The sequence below is a fragment of the Colletotrichum fructicola genome (assembly GCF_000319635.2).
Source record: "Colletotrichum fructicola Nara gc5 chromosome Unknown KSG_Nara_v1_contig08, whole genome shotgun sequence".
In the NCBI taxonomy this organism is placed as follows: Eukaryota; Fungi; Ascomycota; class Sordariomycetes; order Glomerellales; family Glomerellaceae; genus Colletotrichum; species Colletotrichum fructicola.
Genome location: NW_027094058.1, coordinates 199,907 through 220,069, shown reverse-complemented (window position 1 = coordinate 220,069; position 20,163 = coordinate 199,907). Strand labels below are relative to the sequence as shown.

The following is a 20,163-nucleotide window of genomic DNA, read 5'->3' as shown; positions in this document are numbered from 1 at the left end:
TGTTCTGTACTATATAGTTACAAGCCCACAAGGGACCAACTGTAGCGGTCGTGACACGATATGATCAGTCACCTCCCACGAGCCGAGTTCGGCGAGGCCGCCTTCCAATATCCCAAAATAAACAGATCATAATACACATTTCTAATTGGGTACACTCTTCGCTCAAGAAGACTCAGAAGGGCGGGGGACAAGGTACCTTGTATCATGGTATGGATCCACCAGCCAGGGCGCTGATCAGTGTCATGACTCTGTGCGGAATAGAGGACAACAGTAATAAACAGGTCACTATTTAAACGTCTTGCTTTCAGACCTCTTGTCTCATAGGCTTGAGCGAGTTATCACATTGATCTGACTGATATAACGGTTATTACAGTGACCTTTAACCTCGTTCATCCCCACAAGCTCAGAAATACTTCGACAGTCCTAAACATCAGCTGCTGACTTGCTTACTACTGCAAGGTTCTGACGCATGTATAGCTTAAAGACCCACTTAATCCTATGTTTCCTCAATGCTTTTGCGCACTTCTCCTCGCGGTCGCCTCGCTGACCTCCGCCGCAGTCATACGTCCTTTTGCTGTAAGTTCACATACTACCCTGACCTTGCGATGGGTCGCTAATAAAGACATGAATAGGGAAATTCTGCCTACTGGGCTGATGTCACAAAGTCACATGGCGGCAAGGTTTGGGAATTTTCTGTCCACTCCCACGGCTTCAGGAAATTCGATAAGGATGGTGATCGGATGGTCCTCAACTACCTCGAGATCGATACCACAAATAAGCGCCTGACCGTGTTCAACGCCCAGAATGCATTCGATCTCACTAAGCCGCGTCTGAAGATGCGCGAGATTCTGAGGGAGTGCTGGACTATGACAGGTCTCGAAACCAACACGGCGAAGGAAATCAAGGGCTCAATGGTTCAGAACGACAACATGAAAAAGGCTCTTGCGGACTGCCGCAAGACCATGAAGTTGGGCGCTGTGGCCCCTTTCGCCGTATCAGCTGCGGATAAAAACGTCGCCCAGAAGGCTTGCTGGACCAGGATCGGAAAGACCATCTTTGTTGCCTCTATCAAGGGCGCCATTGCGAATTTCGACATCAATAAAAGGCTTCTCAAAGTAGAAGTAGAGCACTCATGGCAAGGTGATAATATTCTCTTCATTTTGTCTGTCTGAATAGTGATCGCGCCTGATATATAGAAAGGGTATGAGAGAGGGTAGAAGTTAGAGTTCCTGTGTTGTTCTAATGAGGAGTTGTGAAGTAACCGATTAATCTTCTCACTCTCATCCGCTTCATCCGCTGCTACTGTTACGATCCCACCCATCATTAAGGCATTAAACGAAGCGCTTTCCGAGACATGCCTGGGAATCTCGTGACAGAAGCCTGCCTCACCAAGGTCTGACTGATGTCATCCATGGCCAGGACCAGCAAACAGACTCGCACCCATGTTCCTGAATCTATGGAAATCATAAAGACTGGGTATAGGAACAGTAATCTGAATATCCTTTCAAACCTTTCAATTTGATGTCTTCATAAAAAGCTAGTCACTGCTAAAACAAAGTCAAATACGCTTGTGGTAGCCTCAATCTAGGCATAGGTGCTTAAGCTTATCATAATGCAGCCGTAGAGGTTAATAGAAACACCTTTATCAGTAGATGTATGACACGGGGTGAAGGCTCACAGAGATCAACTGCGGTTAGGGGTCAAAAGTTGGATTACCGAAATCTGCCCCCTCCTAAGAGATATGTGACCTGCTATCTACATATACATAACCTCGCATCGCCTTTGCTGCTCCGTCCCTTTTACCTAACCTGTCCTGGCAGTCCTCATACGGCGCCCCCGTATCTTATAGGTCAGCAGTGCGCGCGTCGGGCGCCGGCGCTGCGTTGCTTATCTCTTCCCGTGAAGCCGGGTAGGCAGGGCACACATGAGCAACCTACCTTAAGCACACCTGCACAGAAGAAGCCATACGGCTCAGAGCGGTTAGAGCGGTTAGTTGGTGAAATAAGCAAAGCCAGCACGCTTACATCTACCGTGAATTATACTAACAACCTCAGGATAGCTATATCGCTCTATAGTGAAAATCAGAAAGCTCTTGCGCTCTCGCCTTTAGCAAAAAAAGAAAAAGAAAAGGAAAAAGAAAAGAAAAAAGAAAAGCAAAGCCCCCCATTTTTACTCCAGAACAAAGCACGGCGACATATTCAATACCATTCTCCTTCGCAAAGAGGGTCAGACGGACATTATCAGCCTCCACCCCGCTATACACCAACAAGCAACCAGCAGACTGCTGATAGGTTAACGAGACCATTGGGAAGAGTTGCTTTTGAGAAGCTCATAACAGCTCTGGTCCTTGAGTTGAGGCCTGCTGCGGGCCCACTACAGAGCAGGTTTTGGCTAATCACAGCACCAGCCTCGCGGTTTGTGCAGCTAAGTGGGCAGAAAGTCATGCATATAACAACTTATTCAACATGCGAAATCTCAGCGAATACCAATGCAGCACGGTTATCAATTACATCATTCGAACCCCTTTTTCGCGCTCTATACGTCTAAGCTTATCCAGAATTATATTAGCCGGCGTCGGAGCGAGAGATAAATGTCTTCAAAGGCAGACCCATCCCCACACACCTTTGCCCTGTTTGAACTGCCAGAAGACCCCCAAACTACGTTCGACCGCATATCTGCTACTCCTCACACAAGGCCTTCAACGCTCAGAAGTACCTCACATTCACCCACGAGTCGTTGCCTACGACAATGCTTCAGTGAGAAGTCCGCGCATCCTATACCTCGCCGACGCTACTCCCTCTGACGTTATGGGGAACTTTCTCAGAGCCTCAAGAGGCGGCAAAGCAACCTGGCTAGGCTTCTTCAGTGGCCAATCTCGAACCCGAATCGGCGGGGGAGATAGATGAATAAAGGACCGGTGGCATTGCCTTGCTGCCCTGGTGGTCTCCGACAAAAAGAAGGGATAGCACCTAGTTGTCCACAACAATGGTGCTGAGACTGGCGTTGCAGTGGGCAGTCGAGAGTCGGCAATAAATCTCTTAAGAGAATGATCGCCATGGAGAATCTTTTAGATACCTTTTATGCTGTATGTGCCTATCGTGGGCCCGCGGGCCCAGAAGGGGGACGGGGGGATTAGAGGGAGACAGTTTATCATCTTCATCACCACTCTCTGATACACGCTTCAATTGATCCTATAAGCGTTCCTCCTGAGCTAAATACGTGTGGAATGCGCGTCTCCTCTCGTTGATGTCTGTTCTCCTAGGTGGGCGTCTGTGGTTTTTGCCTTGCCACCTGTCGCGTGGGATGCAGATGTTCTCGGGTTCCGTGTCCTAGCCAGCACTATCGCCCATATGAGCTGATGAGCTCCCTTTGTTCCTGCAAGGTGTCCTTATTCAAGAGTCACAGGTTTGCATCGTCATCGTCATCCTGATTTACCTATCCCCTCCCGATCGTCGATATTATCCCTACCTTTAAAGCTCTGAATCGCCTCAGTCACCATAATATCGACGCTTACAACCTCACGAAGCTAGACTCATACTGTCTGCCAGATTCTTATGCCGACTCCCTTCCTATCTTAATTTTGACAGCACTAATAACGTATGGCCTGCCGACCCTTAGCAACCCCCGGCCTCCTTTACCAGAGGAGACTGCAGGCATTGTACGTAGTAAACAGATATATCCAAACCTTATACTTCGCCAGTGTAGGAAGCAAGAGTATTTGAGCTCGCCGTTATCGTTGGCGTCGCTGATCGTCGCCACTTAGCTTTGTTAGGGGTAGCTGACGTCAACTACGTCTAAACATCCTTCCCCTAGCTGGCACGTCTGTATCAGTCTAAGGTAGTTCGTCGTGTTCTTTTAGGTAGCCATCTTACGCCCAGAGCTGCCTTCGTTAAGGCAGGCAAGACTATTACAACCAGTAATTACAGATGCTGCTTTTAAAGTCCTTTCCCCGCTGTTAACGATGTTTCCTCTCATGCGGCTTGAAATCAATCTACCTCTGATTTACGTACTATGTCGAACCTGGATACGGGCTGAGGGGAATCCAGGTGTTTAATCCGTACGTTGTAGACCCAGAACGAACAAAAGCTCATCGGTGTATTACTCGGCTCGGACACTGCGCACAGGGAAGGGTTACTCAGACCTAGCGATCATCCTCTCAGCGAGCGGTTCCTCGTCACATAAGTCCTATTCGCTATGAACATTCGGTGGAGGGCTTTTCTATTATACAAAGTAACTGAGCTCTTGGGATGCCTCCGTGGGTTCGTGCTCACCGTGAAGCACTCCTGTCCCTATACAGTCGTGGGAGCGCATGTCCATCTATCGCAAAAGAAACCCAAACAAAGGGGAGGAAGAGGACGAAAAAGAGAAGGAAGGGGGAAAAAAAAAAGGGAAAAAAAAAAAGAGGAAACGGCCGAGATTATGCTTGAGCGAGGGCCTCTCAGATCTTAGACACTAGGAAGTCGAAGTACCTCAGGCAGTTGTGGTTTGCGTCTATCTTTTTCCCGGCAGCTGCCACCCACTCTTTACCTAAAACACACCACGTAATTAAGCATCTGTCGCGCGGGGAGACACTAGGGAGGACTAACCATAATTCCACAAGTCTTTAATGTTAACTGAAGCCTTCTGCCCCTTGAAGGTTATACTAGAGATGTCTGCGTTAGCATAAGACCAATCATGCGCCGGGCAAGGACTAACCGTTGATCTATAACAGGGCCGTCCCATTTGTGGCGGGTCTGGCTCCATTCGCCCGGTTTGCTATCCAGAACTCTCACGTGGAAATATTCGGCCTCGAACTTCTTCTGGAATCTAGCCGTTTTCCCAATCACTAAGCCGACATGGACGCAGTCGGTCCGGTCCACCACGTACTTCAGGTAAGGCTCCCGTGTTTGGCGATGATTACGATACGCCGGGTTACAGGACATGAAGTAGTAATACTTGTTGTTCTGAAGCGGGCGTCCCACAACCTTCTCGGCCTCTCGCCAGGCCTTACTCTGGTCTCGTGAGAATATCCCACTTGCACTGAAATGATCCTCGTGCGTCGCAGCTGTGCTGTCGTCTTGAGGCACCGAGATGTCAGTTCCGTTCAGTACGTTCGAGATGGCCAGACCGTAGACCGTGGCGCAAAACGCCAGAACGCTCGTGAGCCTCATCGTGCCGAGGGAGTGGCTTAATCGGAGAATCAAAGAGTCAAGGACTTCTACTGCAACCGTGCTAGAAAAAAATCAAGTTCAACTAAGGAGGGCGAGAAGGACAGATGATATAGGCATCTTGACAGGAGATTCTAACTAGACGAGGGACTGATAGTCCTATTTATAAAGCCCAGCTGATCTTATATAAGGCTGTTCTTAAACCACTATCTGCACACCTAAGCCAACAGCCAGAGGTTACGTGGCGTTTCCCCTTAACCCTGGTACTAGAGGGAGGGTCCAGGTGTGGACGTTATACATAGCGTTGTTGTGATCTCTCCGATTCTGTCCAAACCATCAACCCCTTCATTCACAGCCCTTCCCTGTGTGTGGGACTAGCGCCAAGCTACCCTGCCCTTGTCAGCCCTGTAGTCAACGCACAAGCCCCCACTATTCTACATATAGGACCATTTCACTGTGGAGGTGGATCCTAGGTGTAGCCGCTCATCTCCGTGACTTCGTCCAGCGTCTTAGGAAATTTTACCTCCAAGGTTTGAGATAATTAGACGTGGAACGACGCTCGCAATCAGTGTAGGAGTTTGCCTTTACACAGCAAACGTCCCCAGCTACGTAAGAATTGCACACCCCCCCTTCACCTCCTTGAACGGCCTCTCCGGGCTATTCTTGTTCTCTGGACTAGCACCGTCCAGCAGAAAATGATCCATAGATGCCAATTCCAATGCGGGCAGAGATAAGCATGGACCGTAAATGAGAACCTGGCATAAAGCCAGCATGTTGTATTCTCCCGAGGAACAAAAGAAGAGGACAAAGAAAAAACACCTTCACAAACCTCTTATTCCCTAGATTGCACCTAGCAATCATGCCCTCAGCCCAGAATACATGAACCATAACCAGACGGTGTTTCCTTGCATGCCACCTAAAACTTTCACTTCTTTAACCGTTATTCGGCCCTACTACGACTGTTAAAACCACCAACCCTCTTGATTATAGAAAGACGGATAGATATGTCTTATCCCCAGCCTAACATCCCATCGGTACTACCGCGGTACGAACAAGGCGGGATACCACCAGGTTTGCAGCTTACGGGGTCCCCGACAGCTCAGCGATTGAGGCCCGATATCAGCCCCTCCTTGCGGTGGACGAAGCAGCGGCTACCGCAATTCAAGTAAATCAGTCAAGTTCAACAAGCCAACCAACCAATCAACCTACCAACCAATCACAAAGCCATCCCCAGTCAATGAGTTCAATTATAGGGCCCCAAACTTGATTGATCGAATTGAGGTGGGCGCTGGGAGGATGAACGAACCCCCTATCACCTACTACTAACAAATGAAAGGATATACAAACCAGTGACCCAGAATCACTCAGGCGCAATCCTGTCATTACTATCACTAATCCAAGCTTACCTTGTCATAACAACAACAAAAACAATAAGAATGAGGTTATTGCATCCTCTCAACCGTTGCGAGGGCTATAGCCTCGTGCTCCCCGAGCCTAATAATGCCGTGTCTGTCCGCAAGCCAGGTGACGTGGTAACATCTAGGGCCGACGTATACGCCGAAGCCGGAATACTGTCCGGTCCAGCAGCTCGAGCGTAGCTTGGATAGAGGTTGAAAAGGTGTCGTCGGAACCCTCCGACATGATACATATAACATGCGTTTAGATGGGACTGCCATGGCACCTATAGCAGATAACACAGAGCTTTATACGTTCCTGGCCTTGTCTTTCTCTGTCTCCAAGCCTCTTATATTGGTATCTCATAGTGACTAACTATCCCTAAGCGGAAGCTTGTTATTGAGTCAAACATATCAGGGCGAAAGAAAGGGAAAAGAAGAGAATCAAACCCAAATCTTCTACTAGAACATGCTGGATCAACACACCTCTTACCCTGGCTAATGATAGTGTTGACATGCTGCATCTTGTGAAGCAAAATCATGCCTACGAATGAGGAGTACTTCCCCTTTCGGCAGTTGGAAAGCATCTCTGAAGTGCTGGGCTTTTTGAAGAAAGAATGGCAGTCGATGAGGGTGTTAGTTCCGAAGAATTGGTCGCTAGTATGAACAGTGCTAGCGACCACCTCGCCCCTGCAGGAAACAGCGCCCGCGGGAGGAAATCCGTATGTTACGGTCAGCTATCCGACAGTAGGGTCTGCTAACAGAAGTTGGGGATTGACACGTTATAACAGTACACTGGGTCGTGGTCTGCGTCGTAGGTCGTAGGCTGTAGTAGATCAGGTCTTCAGAGGCTAAGGTGATCAGTCTTAGGCTCAACAAGTAATTCGCAGTGAAGGTAAGCTGAGAGTATCCGTGAGGATGAATACTAAGTTGATTGCTGAAGAGCTATGGAAGTCTGACCATGAGCCAGGCTCAGGGTCATACTATATACAGGTTTTCCTATCTGAACAGTTGTCGTCCATGAGCGTTGTTTTCCTTATTACCATGAGCGCTCATTTCGAAGTGGGATGAGCGCTCATTCTAGTCTACACTGAGCGCTCACTGTGGGTCCCTTATCTATGCTCATTCCTTATCATCACGTGACCTGTACCATACTTCTTCCGTTCCTGAGTGAGTCCCTGTTGTTCCCGTGATCCTGCAGAGTACAAATGTCCTGTCCTAGCCGCCCGACGCCCAAGTGGGTCGGTCAACTGTTATCCATGCATAACGGGTCGTAACACCGTACACTAGTCTCTGCAGGCTCAGGCTATCCTATTCATAAGACTTCACAGTGCCTGAGGGTGCTTGGAGGCATCTTTCCATTACCTCGAAGCTGCTAGTATTTACTACGAAGAGCTGGATTCTGTTAGCGTTAGCATCTGGTCTCGCTGTGGTAAGCGCCCTATTTCTTCTTGAAAATAAGTTAAGTATAAGGCAATAATACTAAGGGGAGCAGTAGACATAATGAGAGAGACTATCCATAGCTAAACCACCTCGTATACTCATTCGATGCGGTACTAGAGTTATCCAAGGCCACTATGGCTTCACGTGCTAAGTCCTTAGTGTACTTGACTACTCTCTTCATCTCTTTAACTTATGATAGAGAGCATAGACAGACACTTGCTTTAATCATAGACACCCAAGATATTAATACTGACCTATCATGAGAACCAAGCCGGCCACGTACAGAGGAAGGTAAAGGGGGCAAAAGCATATGAGAGGTTCAATATTAAAACGAAGAACAAGTAAATTATGCACATATTAACCAACCCCACGTAGTTGTAACGACTCTTCCGTTTTTCTTTTCTTTTCTTTTCTTTCTGTTGAGAGAATGGTGAGGGCTTGGTCAATTGGTTGGCTGGTTGCTTGGTTAGTAAGGTAGATTAGGAAACCGCGAAAGCAAATCAGCCAGGGGAGTGGAGTGGGAAAGAAGAAAGAAAGAACCATTATGCATACAGCCTTTGATGCGATCAATAACTATTACAATCTCATGATATACACGCTACGCTCTCATGGAAGCAGTACGTCACTGCATTAGCAAGACCAACAAACTGGCTGGAGACTTGCAGCGCTGCTGATACCGAGCTAAACGTCTTAGCTTCAGAAGTCTCTATGATTCCGCTCAACAGGCTGGGCATCCAGAGAATTATGTATAAGATAGGACAGGATTTCAGCAGTATCATGCGCTTAATGCGCCGCTCTGACGTCTGGGTCTGCTTTTTGGTAGAAAGATTAGCCATCATTGCAGCCGTGACGTTTGACGATACACCGTCTTTTGCGACGGTGGTGTCTCTGCTGGGGTTCCATCTGTACTCCAGGAGGCGGGAAGCTCCCCACGGTCGAGGAATACATGACTGGCTTGCAGTCCCTCCTCCGCTGTTATATTCCGCAGTATCTTCTCCGTTGGTGAAATCTGAGCAGTCCCTGACTGTCTGAAGAAGCGTTGCTGTAAGTGCCTGTGTAGTTTGTAGAGGACGTCGTTCACCTAATGCCCTAACGTGTGTTTGTTGCTCCCTGGTGCCTAATCGACCAATGCCCGCCCCCCTCGGTCCGAATACCTGGCTCGTATCCGGACTGGTTTCGTTCTGCCGCGACGTCTCCGAGCGTACCGTCGTGTGTGGCTTCTTTTCCTTGTGGACTCTGGCCACGGAAGGAGCACGCGGAGCCAACGGCCCAGCTTGCTGCCCACTTTGATCATCAGCAGCACTGCCGCATCTGCCATCCGATTCTCCTAAATACCTAGTTAGAGCGTACTCTGAGGCGCGGGAAAGGGAACACTTCGTACGTTTTGCCCGGCTGTCTTGCAAGCACCTCATAGGCGTACCCCACATAAGCCTGGTTGGTGTGAAGTTTCTTCCTCGTGGCTCGAGTATGGCCATTGTCGTCGGGCGTACTGTTAGTGATCCGGTATCGCACGAAAGCCAGGACGTACTAGCGGCGGGGCGAGGACGTTGGCTGAGATAACACCAGACGAAAGTGTAGATGCAAACGGTAGTGGATATGATCCACAGACGCCAGACATAGGTGAGGCCAAGTCGAAGGTTGGGCCGGTCCCGCGCAATCCAGCAGCAGTTCCCGCCAACTGGCTCTATCACACCGATCCTAGCAGCCAAGGCACTAGTAGTAATCGGAATAAGCCATACGCAGCAGCAGATTGAGAATCTCTTAAGTGATGAGCTGTCCGCCATACTTGTTCTCTGCCATATCACCAGAAGCGTGGCTATAGCGATGGCGAGGATGGAGAAGTCGGATGCTTGCGTTGAGAGCTGACTAAACACGCCGTTCAAGACGCACGCTATTCCGCGTTGTAATTCCTGGTCCCTAACGTAGATGATCCCCGATATAGTGTTATTAGCTGAGTTAATGACTTCTTTGCGTTGATGGTCGTCTTGGTTAGTTTCTCATCCCGCTTAACATTGACGTTGATAGGAGAACACCTTACCAGCAACCATGAGGTTAAGGACGAGGGTGTGTCGTAGAGACCGGCGTCGAGTATGGTGAAGACCAATCAAGATTAAAGCGCTCGAGGTTGCTAGGAACGAAAAACTACTCCCTACGAGGGCTAAGGACGCCACCAGTGAGTTGAAAGCCATTGTCAGCTGACGGGCCATACAGCTTCACCCCAGCACTAGCCAAACTGCGCACGCAGGATCTCCACTCTCTCTCTCTTCCCTTTTTTTTCCCTTTAGCCTGTGCGGGGACTCTCCCCGCTTTATCCTTTTCTTTCCCCTCCTTTCCCACACGACGTACGGATAGCAGCATTAAAGCTCAGGCGAGTCAAAGGCTATTAGTGAGATAATTAGGGTTGTGCGTGCGTTTGAGAAAGTTACCGGTGTGAATTCGAAACCCCCCCACCCTCCAACCAAGCAGTGATGACGCCTATACCGTAAACCTCCCGAGCCGATGCATGCTATTCCCTAACGCTTCGGCCTATGATGTCTCACTTGCCGACTATATCTCCACCTTCGACTCCCTCAAGCTTGACGGCCTAGGTGCCATATGTTCCATGATCTAAGTCTCGAACGAATACTACCACGGTACGATCGGGCTGTCCCCTCGGGAATATCGCTAGAAGAACATCGGGTATTCCATGCTAGCACGGAGCACGTCGGCGAGCCCCCCCAAGCTTTCCATCTCCCATCTGAGCAGCGCGGGTGGTGATAGGGTGACACACCGAAGCCGCATAGCCACAGGATCAGGCTGAAGGAGATCCCCCAGCGAGGGCGCACAAGCCTCGAAGGAAGTGCGAAAGGCGTGTATGTTGGCCTACGACGGTGTGTGCTCGGCGTCGATGATATCCTCCCTGCGGAGAATCCTGAGGTTCGGGCACGCACGGGCGGGGCAGCCGGCTCACGCTTACCTCGCAGAGGTCAACCTTGCTCAGGACCAATTATTCTAGCGTAGTTGCCGACGGGGGCCGTCCGTCATAAGATACAAAGCACGGCGCCTACGCTGATGTGGAAGTCGAACCTGGCGGTGGTGCCTGCGGCCGGATAATGGCACGACAATCCGGCTAGCCGCCTCACGGTTTATAAAGCTGGCACTATTGGCCGAAAGTATCATCCGACGTAGGAGCAAGACTGTAAGGTCTCCGAGTGCTAGTGTCGTAGCCGGTCTATCACCCTGCTAATGCCCGGCCCGGTCGAAGGTCCGTATCTCAAGCGTCTCCAGAGCAGGAAGGCGCGACAATAGGACGGCAAAGGCGCCGGCGATGCCTCTTACATGCAGCTCGCCGACCGGCTGCCCGGAGACCCTGGTGTCCTTATGTGCCGGTGCCAGCTGCTTGCTGCCTCGCCTACGTGGCATCCGGCCGGGGGGGTGTTCCATGCTCCGCTGCCGAGTGACGCAGCAAGGTCTCCGGCCTTCATGCACTCCAACGCTCACACACAGTACACACCAACGCGACGTACTATGTCGAGATGGTCAGGGCCACTCGGCAATTTGTAATGTGCGATACGTCCCTAACGACGGCTGAAGGTGCTAGTGGCTGTGATAGGGACGGTCCAGCGCTTGTAAGCCACATGTTGAACTGGTCTCTGTCCCGTGAGACAGACTCTGGAAGGCTGGGCAAGTTGCTGACCCTTTCTCAATCAAGCCCGAGGTCTGCTAGGGCAGGACGGTGTCTATGATATTTCGTCGTCCCTATTCGTCTACCATAGGCATGCCGAGTTACTATATGTGACGTGGGGATTGAAATAAGGAAAGGAACCCATGGGTAGGATGAACGGGGTTAGAAATCAGATATCCCACAACGTAAGACGAGAGAGGCGGCCAGACGCAGCATGTCATGAAATCCCAATACCGTAAAGCTTTTCTCCTAATACACTTGCGGTTTCTTGTTAGTCCCTCAGGTCGGTTTAGCCTATTCTGCGATCGGGAATGTGGAGCGGACGGGACCAGTCCCACTTTACAGCACCACGCAAGCATGGACTGAGAAAAGGGAAAATCTGCCCCTCTCCGTCTCTGAGGGTCAGCCCAAGGCCTCGCTAGGTCATCCACTGGTGCCAAACCAGCGTGGAGAGCTAGTATGAAGATGTTGGGAGCGGCATCAATCTCCCCCACTATCTCCCTCTCTTTCCCTCTCCGTCTTCCGGTACTATATAGGGTAGAACTAGGTTGGGGGATCCCATACTGGTCTGACAAGACAGGCGTTGTAGACCTACGTTATAGATGAGAGAGACGCCCACGTTGATAAGGTGAGGCCCTCGAGTGTTATATTAGCAACTTATCACACAAGCCGCTCTATCTATAACATAACATTAGGCTTGGGAACGATACTTGGCGAGATAGGTACGAGACCACAAATCTAGGAGGCTACATCACTGGATGCGGTTCCAGCGCCTGTCCTTGGTTTCTTTAAGTGACAGACAGTGGACGTGAGATTCCAATATGGATGTGGTTCAATCCTTCGCTGTCTTAAATGGTTCACAATGCTACAAATCCCAAACGTCCTGACACAGAACCGGGGGCTAGGCAGGATCTAATATATGATTCGCTAGCGTACATATATACCAACACCCCGATGTAGAGAAGTAGAGAAGAGTTCAACAAAGCGCCTACTCTATGTCTCTTGCTGTACCTGGTTTCTATAGCTATACCTGCGTACTAGGAGCTACATCTAGTGAATAGTAAGTAGACATAGTTCAGTAGTGAACTGCGTGGACCCCTAGCGAGGACTTTCATCTCGGCATACAACATGTTGCTCAGCAATCGCGCACCCTCCGTAGCTAGATTCACTTGAAACATTGCTTCAATCATACTCCATGGTACGTACTGCGTAGTTAAGTGTAAAGGTATTTAGGGGCTACGGGCCACGGTTAGGTCAAACTGATAGAAGCAGAACCTAAAAGGTATGTATGGTATTGCTGCGCTATTTTTGCTTGCTTCTTCGAGGATTCGCTTTTTCCAGCCTTCAACGAGTACTCGCCAAGTCCTCTCTGTGGATGGTTCTGTGCCCTGGACCCGCAGGCCTCTCCGGCCCTCCGGCCTCCGTTGGCCGAGCTGCTCCCGGGCTTCTCCGTTCCGTCTACCCAATCCCTTATAGTAAGCATGGAAACATCGCCCAAGTGATGTGTAGCTATGTTGTTAAGGCATTATCGACAAGCATCCAAGCTCAATTAGCACATCAAGCATATCCACATGGTGTGTGTTGGGGGGGGGGTTGAGAGAGAAAAGAGAGAAAGAAACGGGTCTTTGTATAGAATGCACGCCAAGCTTCTGCCTACTTATAGAGTGACTCTTGAGGTAACAAGATAGTGACGTCACATGCCACCCCAAGGGTCCGACTTGCGATCCTCGACATGTCCCTCATGATTTCTGTGGACGCAACATACATCCCAGCAATACTCACGTGACGTCGGCTATCACCGAAAGGATCGGTGTGCGCGTCGGCGTTGGCGTCAGGGTGTGTGATCTGTCGCCGGGTCTATTTCAGCGAAGGTGATTTGCTGTTGCGGCGGCGGTGAGCCGAATATACCTGTGGCTTCTTTGGGCCTAAGCTAGCCAGTCTGAACTTTGAAGTCCCTCTCCCACATGGGGCATTCTGAGGTCTACTAGGTGAATGCGTCAACGTTTTCTGTGTTGGAATACCTGTATACCCTGCGCATATGATCGTGCTTTGCGGACACCCCGTCCGTCCGTTGGGCGTAGAAGCCGGGGTCTACCGCCCTGTATCGTGCATTCCGAAGGATAATGAACACCTACAAGCATCACTGAGTGTCATCTAGTTCATAGGGTCTGGTTGTGAGTTATAGTTATCTGGTCGACCTAAATTCTCGCGGGCGAGATAAGTCAGGCGAAGTGCATATGAAAGCAATGCCGAGTCCGATCCATCAACCCGGGCAGACGGGCTGTAGCAGAGACCGCAGTCCATACCCGTCTTTCAAGTAGAGAGCGACGCGCGAGGCGACGGTAGCCGTCGACTCAACTGCTACTTACACTGAGCTCGACTTGTCGCAAGCTCCATGCAGCGTATGTATCTCATCCGTCTTTCTGTTCGCTTTGCGCGGCCCCTAGTCACTTGACAGTTGAGGTGTTCCTTAGAAGCCAAACAGACCGCCAACGAGCAAGACCCCTGCTTGACTACCTAGTGTAGCGGCGTTTTAGTATTGACCCTACCAAGCAGGTCAGGCAACCCTAGCCCTACGACCAACCGGCGTTAATCTTGCGGAACACCTGGCAGCCCTGGACTGCCTGCTCATAGTAGAGTTATCCGAACGGATGAAAACTGGTGTTCGTGCGGCCACGCCGTAACTTTGTGCGTACGGTACCAAGCCCATGCTAGGTGCCCCATACGGGCGGCCGATACCACCCACGGCGCGCCCGTTGCACGCCGACCGAAGAAGAATGTCTTTAAATCGGGCGCAAAATTCGAAGAAATATCGCATAAATACGCGGATTAATTCAGAGTGGTTTTGGGTAAGAAGATATACGTTTTCGGGCTGGTGGGGGTTAGTTGAAGATTAGGCTTCGGGGTAAGTTATGGTTAATGGTCAGAGGTTCGGGGATGTGATCATCTGGGCTCTGAGAAGGTACGTTCGCTGAGGTTGTTTTGAGGGATGAGGTCGGAGGAGGGGAACCGTACGACGTTTTCTTAGCCGCCTCGCCTTCATACATACATATGTATAACTAAGCATATATAAATACATATACTTATATATATTCATATAAGTATATGTAACCATATATTCGACGTCAATACGCCAAGCCTTGTCCGACCTTCTACTCTACAGCAGCTTTCGTTGTGTGGTGATCGTATTAAGGAACGTACAGTGGTCAGATCATGGCGCCCGCAGCGGCAACGTCCGAACTGTTGTCAACGACGGCCTCACGATCGACAAGGATCGTATAGGCCGAGAAAATCAACAGACGCCCGTCTGAAACATTTGTGGGGCAGTGTGCCGGGTACGAATCCCCAGGCGGCCCTGTCCAAGCTCGGGCAATCCTTGCCCAGGTTGCAATGCGACTAGCCCGCCGAGAGGCTAACCTGTGCATGGATATCCCGTTCGCTCCGGGCTGTAGGTCCGGCTCGGACGCTTGGGGCGTTGACAGCTAGATGATACGGACACGACCTTGAGTATCCAGGACGGATCGAACGGACAGGGTTGCCGGGGATCCGTACGGCTACGCCGCGGCCGCGGCCTGTGTGCGGGCAGCTACGGCACCAGCCCCCGACTCTCAATGCTAACACTCACTACCCGTGCCTATACTCTATGCACGCCGACCCGAAGAACAATGGATTCCAGGGTGTCGGGCGCCAGAGGCCCAGAAAAAATTGCATCCGTGCGCGGGGCCATTCAGAGGGCTCCCGGGTGGGCAAAGATAGGTCCTTCGGGTAGTGAGGGCTGGTCTACGGATAAAGTTAATGGGTCGCATCAGGTTTGACGGCAGGCGTGATGGCCAGCAGGATAGAGGAATGGGACTTGGTGCTGCCAAGGACCCCTTGGTATCTCGCTCGCGCCGCAGGTTTCCTGCATCGTCGAACCATCTCAGTCTTTCGGGTAAATGCTCGCTGGACGCCGCCACGAGCTCATCTCTTGTATGGGGTCGCAGGTTCAGTTAGCCGCAGGTAATTATACAGGAGAATGGGTCTCATGGAGCTATGGGTGCTACCAGCCGCCGACCCAGCTAGCTTAACTACTTACCAGTCCACATACTATGTATAGCTCTTCATGTATCCGTACAGTGGAGGCTAGTCCCCATGTCGCTTGGCAGGGACCGCCGGCATGGACCGCCGGCAGGGGAGGGGCCCCATGAGGCAGGGGGTCCAGCATCACCACACTTCACACGCTGGAAAAAGCTTCGCGCGACATAAGGCGCGCGGCGGGCCTTTAGCAATCCGATTTAGCAGAGGACATCGCCGTCAGTTTCCATCATCATCATCATCATCAGCAGCAGCAGCAGCAGCAGACACGCACAGGAGCAAAGCGGACTATTCTGTCGTTATTACCTCCGTATCCACTCCTACCTCAACTACGGTGTCTGTTAGGAAGCTCGTTTAGACTGGGCTCCCCCTATCCTCTCGAGGGCCAGCTCTCCCTTCCGGGGCCTTATTTCCCCAGCAGTGCTTCTCTGTTAGCCGAAAGGTATATGGTGGTCTGATCCTGTGATTGAGGTTATCTCGATTGTATCTGACATATCTAAGCAGGGCCGCTGAGTCGGGAGGCTCCTCGCTATCGCCGACTTCGAACGCGGCAGCTCAACCGCCGAGACCGTCTGGCCTGGACCATCTCTTATGTGCGCATTGCCCCGTCGCTAAGGAGAAGCGAGGGTCGGGTGTAGGGAGACCGGGCTGGGCATCCGCGGTTTGCTGGATGGGAATCAGCCTACTGCCCAGACCGACACACAGCTCACGTTCAGCCACTGCTACCTCACCTTAAAGATAGATAACCCGCTACCAATGTTCGACGTCAACCGCGGGACCGCCGGCATGCTAACACACGGCCGTATTGATCCCGGATCTCGGGAGCAGAACGAACACGAGTCACTGGAGCAGGAGCGGAACACTTGGTTCGCCACCTTGGACAGCAACAGGCTGCAGTTCAAGGAGGCAAGAGAACGTATTAGGGCCGCCTGCGATCGCGCGCAGCAGAGCGTTCGAATCGACCTGGCAAACCAGGCCCAATTCATCAGCCGTCAGGTGTTGCCCTCAGATGTCGTCGAACTATTATGCCGTTATCAACGCGAGATCTGGCAGGGACGCCTCGAACAGATCCAACTGGATCGCGACCGGTCATTAGAAGCTGTCGATTGCCAGGAGAGGGAGGTGTTCTTACACCATCACCGCCGGTTCCCGTTATCAAGCAAGATCATGCCGATAGTGGGCTTTGGGTCGGGCGAAGGCACGCCGGAACGCGAAACATCCGTCCAAGCAACAGGTCGGGCGAGCGACCTTCAGCTGAGGGGAGGGCCTGACCATGTCGCATCTGACGATGTTGCATCCGATGATGTCGCATCCGACGATGTCATCGCGCCCAAGACACACTCGCTTCCTCCCGCGGTTAGAGGGCTGACCATCAGACCGCTGGCCGTTGTATGTCCAAACCCTGCTGAGGACGGCGCTCAGCGTCCCCCGCATGGTCCGCTAGGGACATCTGCTGTCACATTGAGAGCGTCCAACGAAGGCGTATCTGGTCCCGTCGTCTTATTGCCATCGCAGCAGGCTCAGCGGGCCTATCAGAGTCCTTACCGTGACAGACACGGTTTCGCGTGCCGAGGCCACGAGAAGGGATCAACCGGCCTTGTTGGCAGTACACCAAAAGCGCCAGAAGGGTTGGCTGGGCAGTGTGGGCGGAGTGCGACGAGGCGCAGACAGCCTTCAGCCGCGAATCTCGGGCCGAAGCGCCCGCGACTCACCACCGCTCAAAAGGCCGAGGCTCGAACGACCACTATCGACGAGGTTCGACGCCATAATGCCTCTGGGGCCAAGAGCGTAATCATAAAATTTAACGGACTCTTCTACATCATCACGTACGTTCCCTACGAGCCGGCGGCTGATATGGCGGAACCAGGTCTGACGGGAATATTGACGCGTGATAGGTGCGACGAACACGGCATTCGCTTCAGACAACATGTCCTAGCCGAGGCTGCAAGGCATTTACAAGGGGCGTGCCACGGATATCCCACGGTCACAAACAGGCTCATTGTCCAAATGTTCGGCGTTCGTGTTACCGACTGCACCGATGCCCTTGCGTTGATGAACAACGCCTGCGTGACAGAAGTCCCAGCCAGCGGATATAAGCCGACCAACTGGGCCAGAGGCTACGCACGTCGCCGGAAGTTTGTCCAGTACATGCCCAGAGCCATATCAGTCCCCCAGGCCCGGCGGGCCGCAGAGGAAGAGGAGTCCCCATAAGGTCGTCAACCTCTATCACCTTAGCGACGCGCCTCCAGGAGCTCATGGCATGGCCTCCGGCGGAAGCAGCCGGGCCAGCGGCTAGGTAGTATATTTATATCCGATCTGGAGCCCGCCTCACTATCTCACATGATAAGGGGGGTGGTGAGCGTCGCGGCTTGAGTCAGTTCAGGTCAACGCCCGAAGGTAGATGCTATCCAGGGCAGGCCCGTATGCCTCGAAATCGCGGCTGTGAGCTTGTCCTTGACATGGACCTTCCTTGTGGAGGAAGCATCCCACAGCGTTGAAATCGCAGTCTAGACGATCGCAAAAGCTGTGTAACTTCTCGTCCCCTAGTATGTATGTCCAGCGGCCGCCACCAAACAAGGAATCACCTCCTCCGCCAAATCAACCCATAGGAGCAGACGTCTTAGATGGAACGAGGTGGTTAAAGTGCCGAAGGGTACGGGTTGGTGGCTCGAAGCGTCTTTGAATCATCGACCCGCGAAATCCGGGGTTATCGATTGTAAGCGGACGCCCTTATGGCGCCAGGGCACCGTAGGTACTAAATTAGTCGGATGCTCTCCTACCCACAACCGTGAGACGACTAGAGGCACTAACAGAGCTGTGGTTTGTAGCTCAATCAACACACACACTGTCCATAGTGCCCTAACTGATCCGCAATAGACTATCGCCGCCGCGCCGTTTCTAAAACAACTACTATGCCTTCGCTCCCCGTAGTCTCTGGCCGTACACATAGACGGCCAGGCATTCTTCGACGTTTCTGTGAATATAGACTTGCGCCTTGCGCACTGAGCTCGCTTCTATCTAACCTTGGCTTTATGTTATGTCAGTTCTGCTTTAGGCCCGGTCTGTATGATGTCTAACTGTTTTAAGGCCTATTCTGAAGAGACTATCAGGCTGCATCGGCACCGGAAGGCGCAGCTTACATACACGTCTCATGGTTCCGACATTGACACAGAACGTAACTATAACGATCATCGCGATGAATGAAGCGATTGAAGATAGGACGAGAGTTTTACTCATGAGCCCGTTCAGGGAACCCAAGACGGAAAAAACACAGAAACAAAAAAAGAAAAAATAGCAAAAGGGGGATAGAAGAAAAAAGAGAAGAGTGGGCTGCCTAGTCGGCGTGATGAACTGATAGATTTGGGTTGGTCGTAATAGTGAGTGCTGTAAAGGGTTGTAAAGCAATTTTGGACTGGTTTCAGACTGGAAGAAGATACCCTTCAAGTAGTCTTTCGGTTAGCGCAGACTCCTGCCCAACGTGTCTGCCATAGCCTAAACGATCATTGGCAGAGACCTGGTCGCTGCGGAGACCCTTTCTCGTCCTGTTCACGCCATTGCCTGTCGTCGTAGAACCACGCCCGAGCCTGCCAGCAGACTGTTAAGACTCATACGTATGTATGTATATACGTATGTATGTATATACGTATGTATGTATATACGTACATATAGACGTGCAATTAAATAGGGTATGTAGCGTAGTCTTACATATCAACCTGCATCAATTCAGCTAGCTAAACAACCCCCCTATAGAGACCTTGTTCTTCACGCGAGGTTCCAAGAGAAGGCAAGGTCGCGTCATCCCCCCAGACCAACACTGATGCCAGATCTAGAGACAACAGTTGCAATAACTTTGGAGATGGATGTTTCCTTTTGCGGACGATACTTCTCCGCAACTGCTACGTGGCATCAGCGCGACCCATCTTGTCGCGCGACATAATAGACTCTCCAATGGCTGGATTCGACGTTTATCACTATCGTCGGAAACGCAACGGAGTAGGCGACGACGACCGGGTATTAAGGAGGATGCGAAACCCTCCTGTCAAATACCGGATAACTTAGATGACCCGGACAACAACGCTGATGCGATAGCTAGAGCGCCGGACCCCAGCAGGCAGCAAGCGGATGGTTCCAACGCAGGCTCCACCGGCGAACCGATGCAGAGATCCATGAACTAATTGTTTTCGTGTTCGTGGTCAGGGTCAGACATGCGATTGACTAGCTTCCGAAGGCCTATTCTATGTCGGCAGAGGGCCCGGTACCCCGATATGATGTAATTGGTGGCGATCACGCCCCCAGCAGTGATATCTACATGCCAGCGGCTCCCAAAACCCAAGGCGGATCAGTACGCAAGCCCTCTGGCGTGCGGACACTGTGCTAGGATGGGCCACCGCTAACCCAATCGCTCTGAGATGGTTGTGAAATATGTGTCTTATAGTGGATC

General features: G+C 51.4%; 4 protein-coding genes across 4 annotated transcripts; 2 read left to right on the top strand and 2 right to left on the bottom strand.

Moving 5' to 3' along the window:
- Positions 1-498: 498 nt before the first annotated feature.
- CGGC5_v013078 (uncharacterized protein) lies at positions 499-1,172 on the top strand (the record flags this gene model as incomplete). The annotated part of the gene is made up of 2 exons (XM_066152841.1): positions 499-576; positions 633-1,172. 2 exons carry the CDS (start codon positions 499-501, stop codon positions 1,170-1,172), a joined length of 618 nt encoding a protein of 205 aa, XP_066007732.1.
- A 3,266-nt stretch (positions 1,173-4,438) lies between these two features.
- CGGC5_v013077 (uncharacterized protein) lies at positions 4,439-5,150 on the bottom strand (the record flags this gene model as incomplete). The annotated part of the gene is made up of 4 exons (XM_066152840.1): positions 4,439-4,527; positions 4,587-4,642; positions 4,696-4,806; positions 4,867-5,150. 4 exons carry the CDS (start codon positions 5,148-5,150, stop codon positions 4,439-4,441), a joined length of 540 nt encoding a protein of 179 aa, XP_066007730.1.
- A 4,127-nt stretch (positions 5,151-9,277) lies between these two features.
- CGGC5_v013076 (uncharacterized protein) lies at positions 9,278-10,032 on the bottom strand (the record flags this gene model as incomplete). The annotated part of the gene is made up of 4 exons (XM_066152839.1): positions 9,278-9,311; positions 9,366-9,473; positions 9,875-9,950; positions 10,023-10,032. The coding sequence occupies 4 exons, from the start codon at positions 10,030-10,032 to the stop codon at positions 9,278-9,280; spliced, it is 228 nt and encodes a 75-aa protein (XP_066007729.1).
- Positions 10,033-15,583: 5,551 nt separating this feature from the next.
- CGGC5_v013075 (uncharacterized protein) lies at positions 15,584-17,933 on the top strand (the record flags this gene model as incomplete). The annotated part of the gene is made up of 5 exons (XM_066152838.1): positions 15,584-15,647; positions 16,158-16,164; positions 16,227-16,356; positions 16,404-17,548; positions 17,618-17,933. The coding sequence occupies 5 exons, from the start codon at positions 15,584-15,586 to the stop codon at positions 17,931-17,933; spliced, it is 1,662 nt and encodes a 553-aa protein (XP_066007719.1).
- Positions 17,934-20,163: the final 2,230 nt, after the last annotated feature.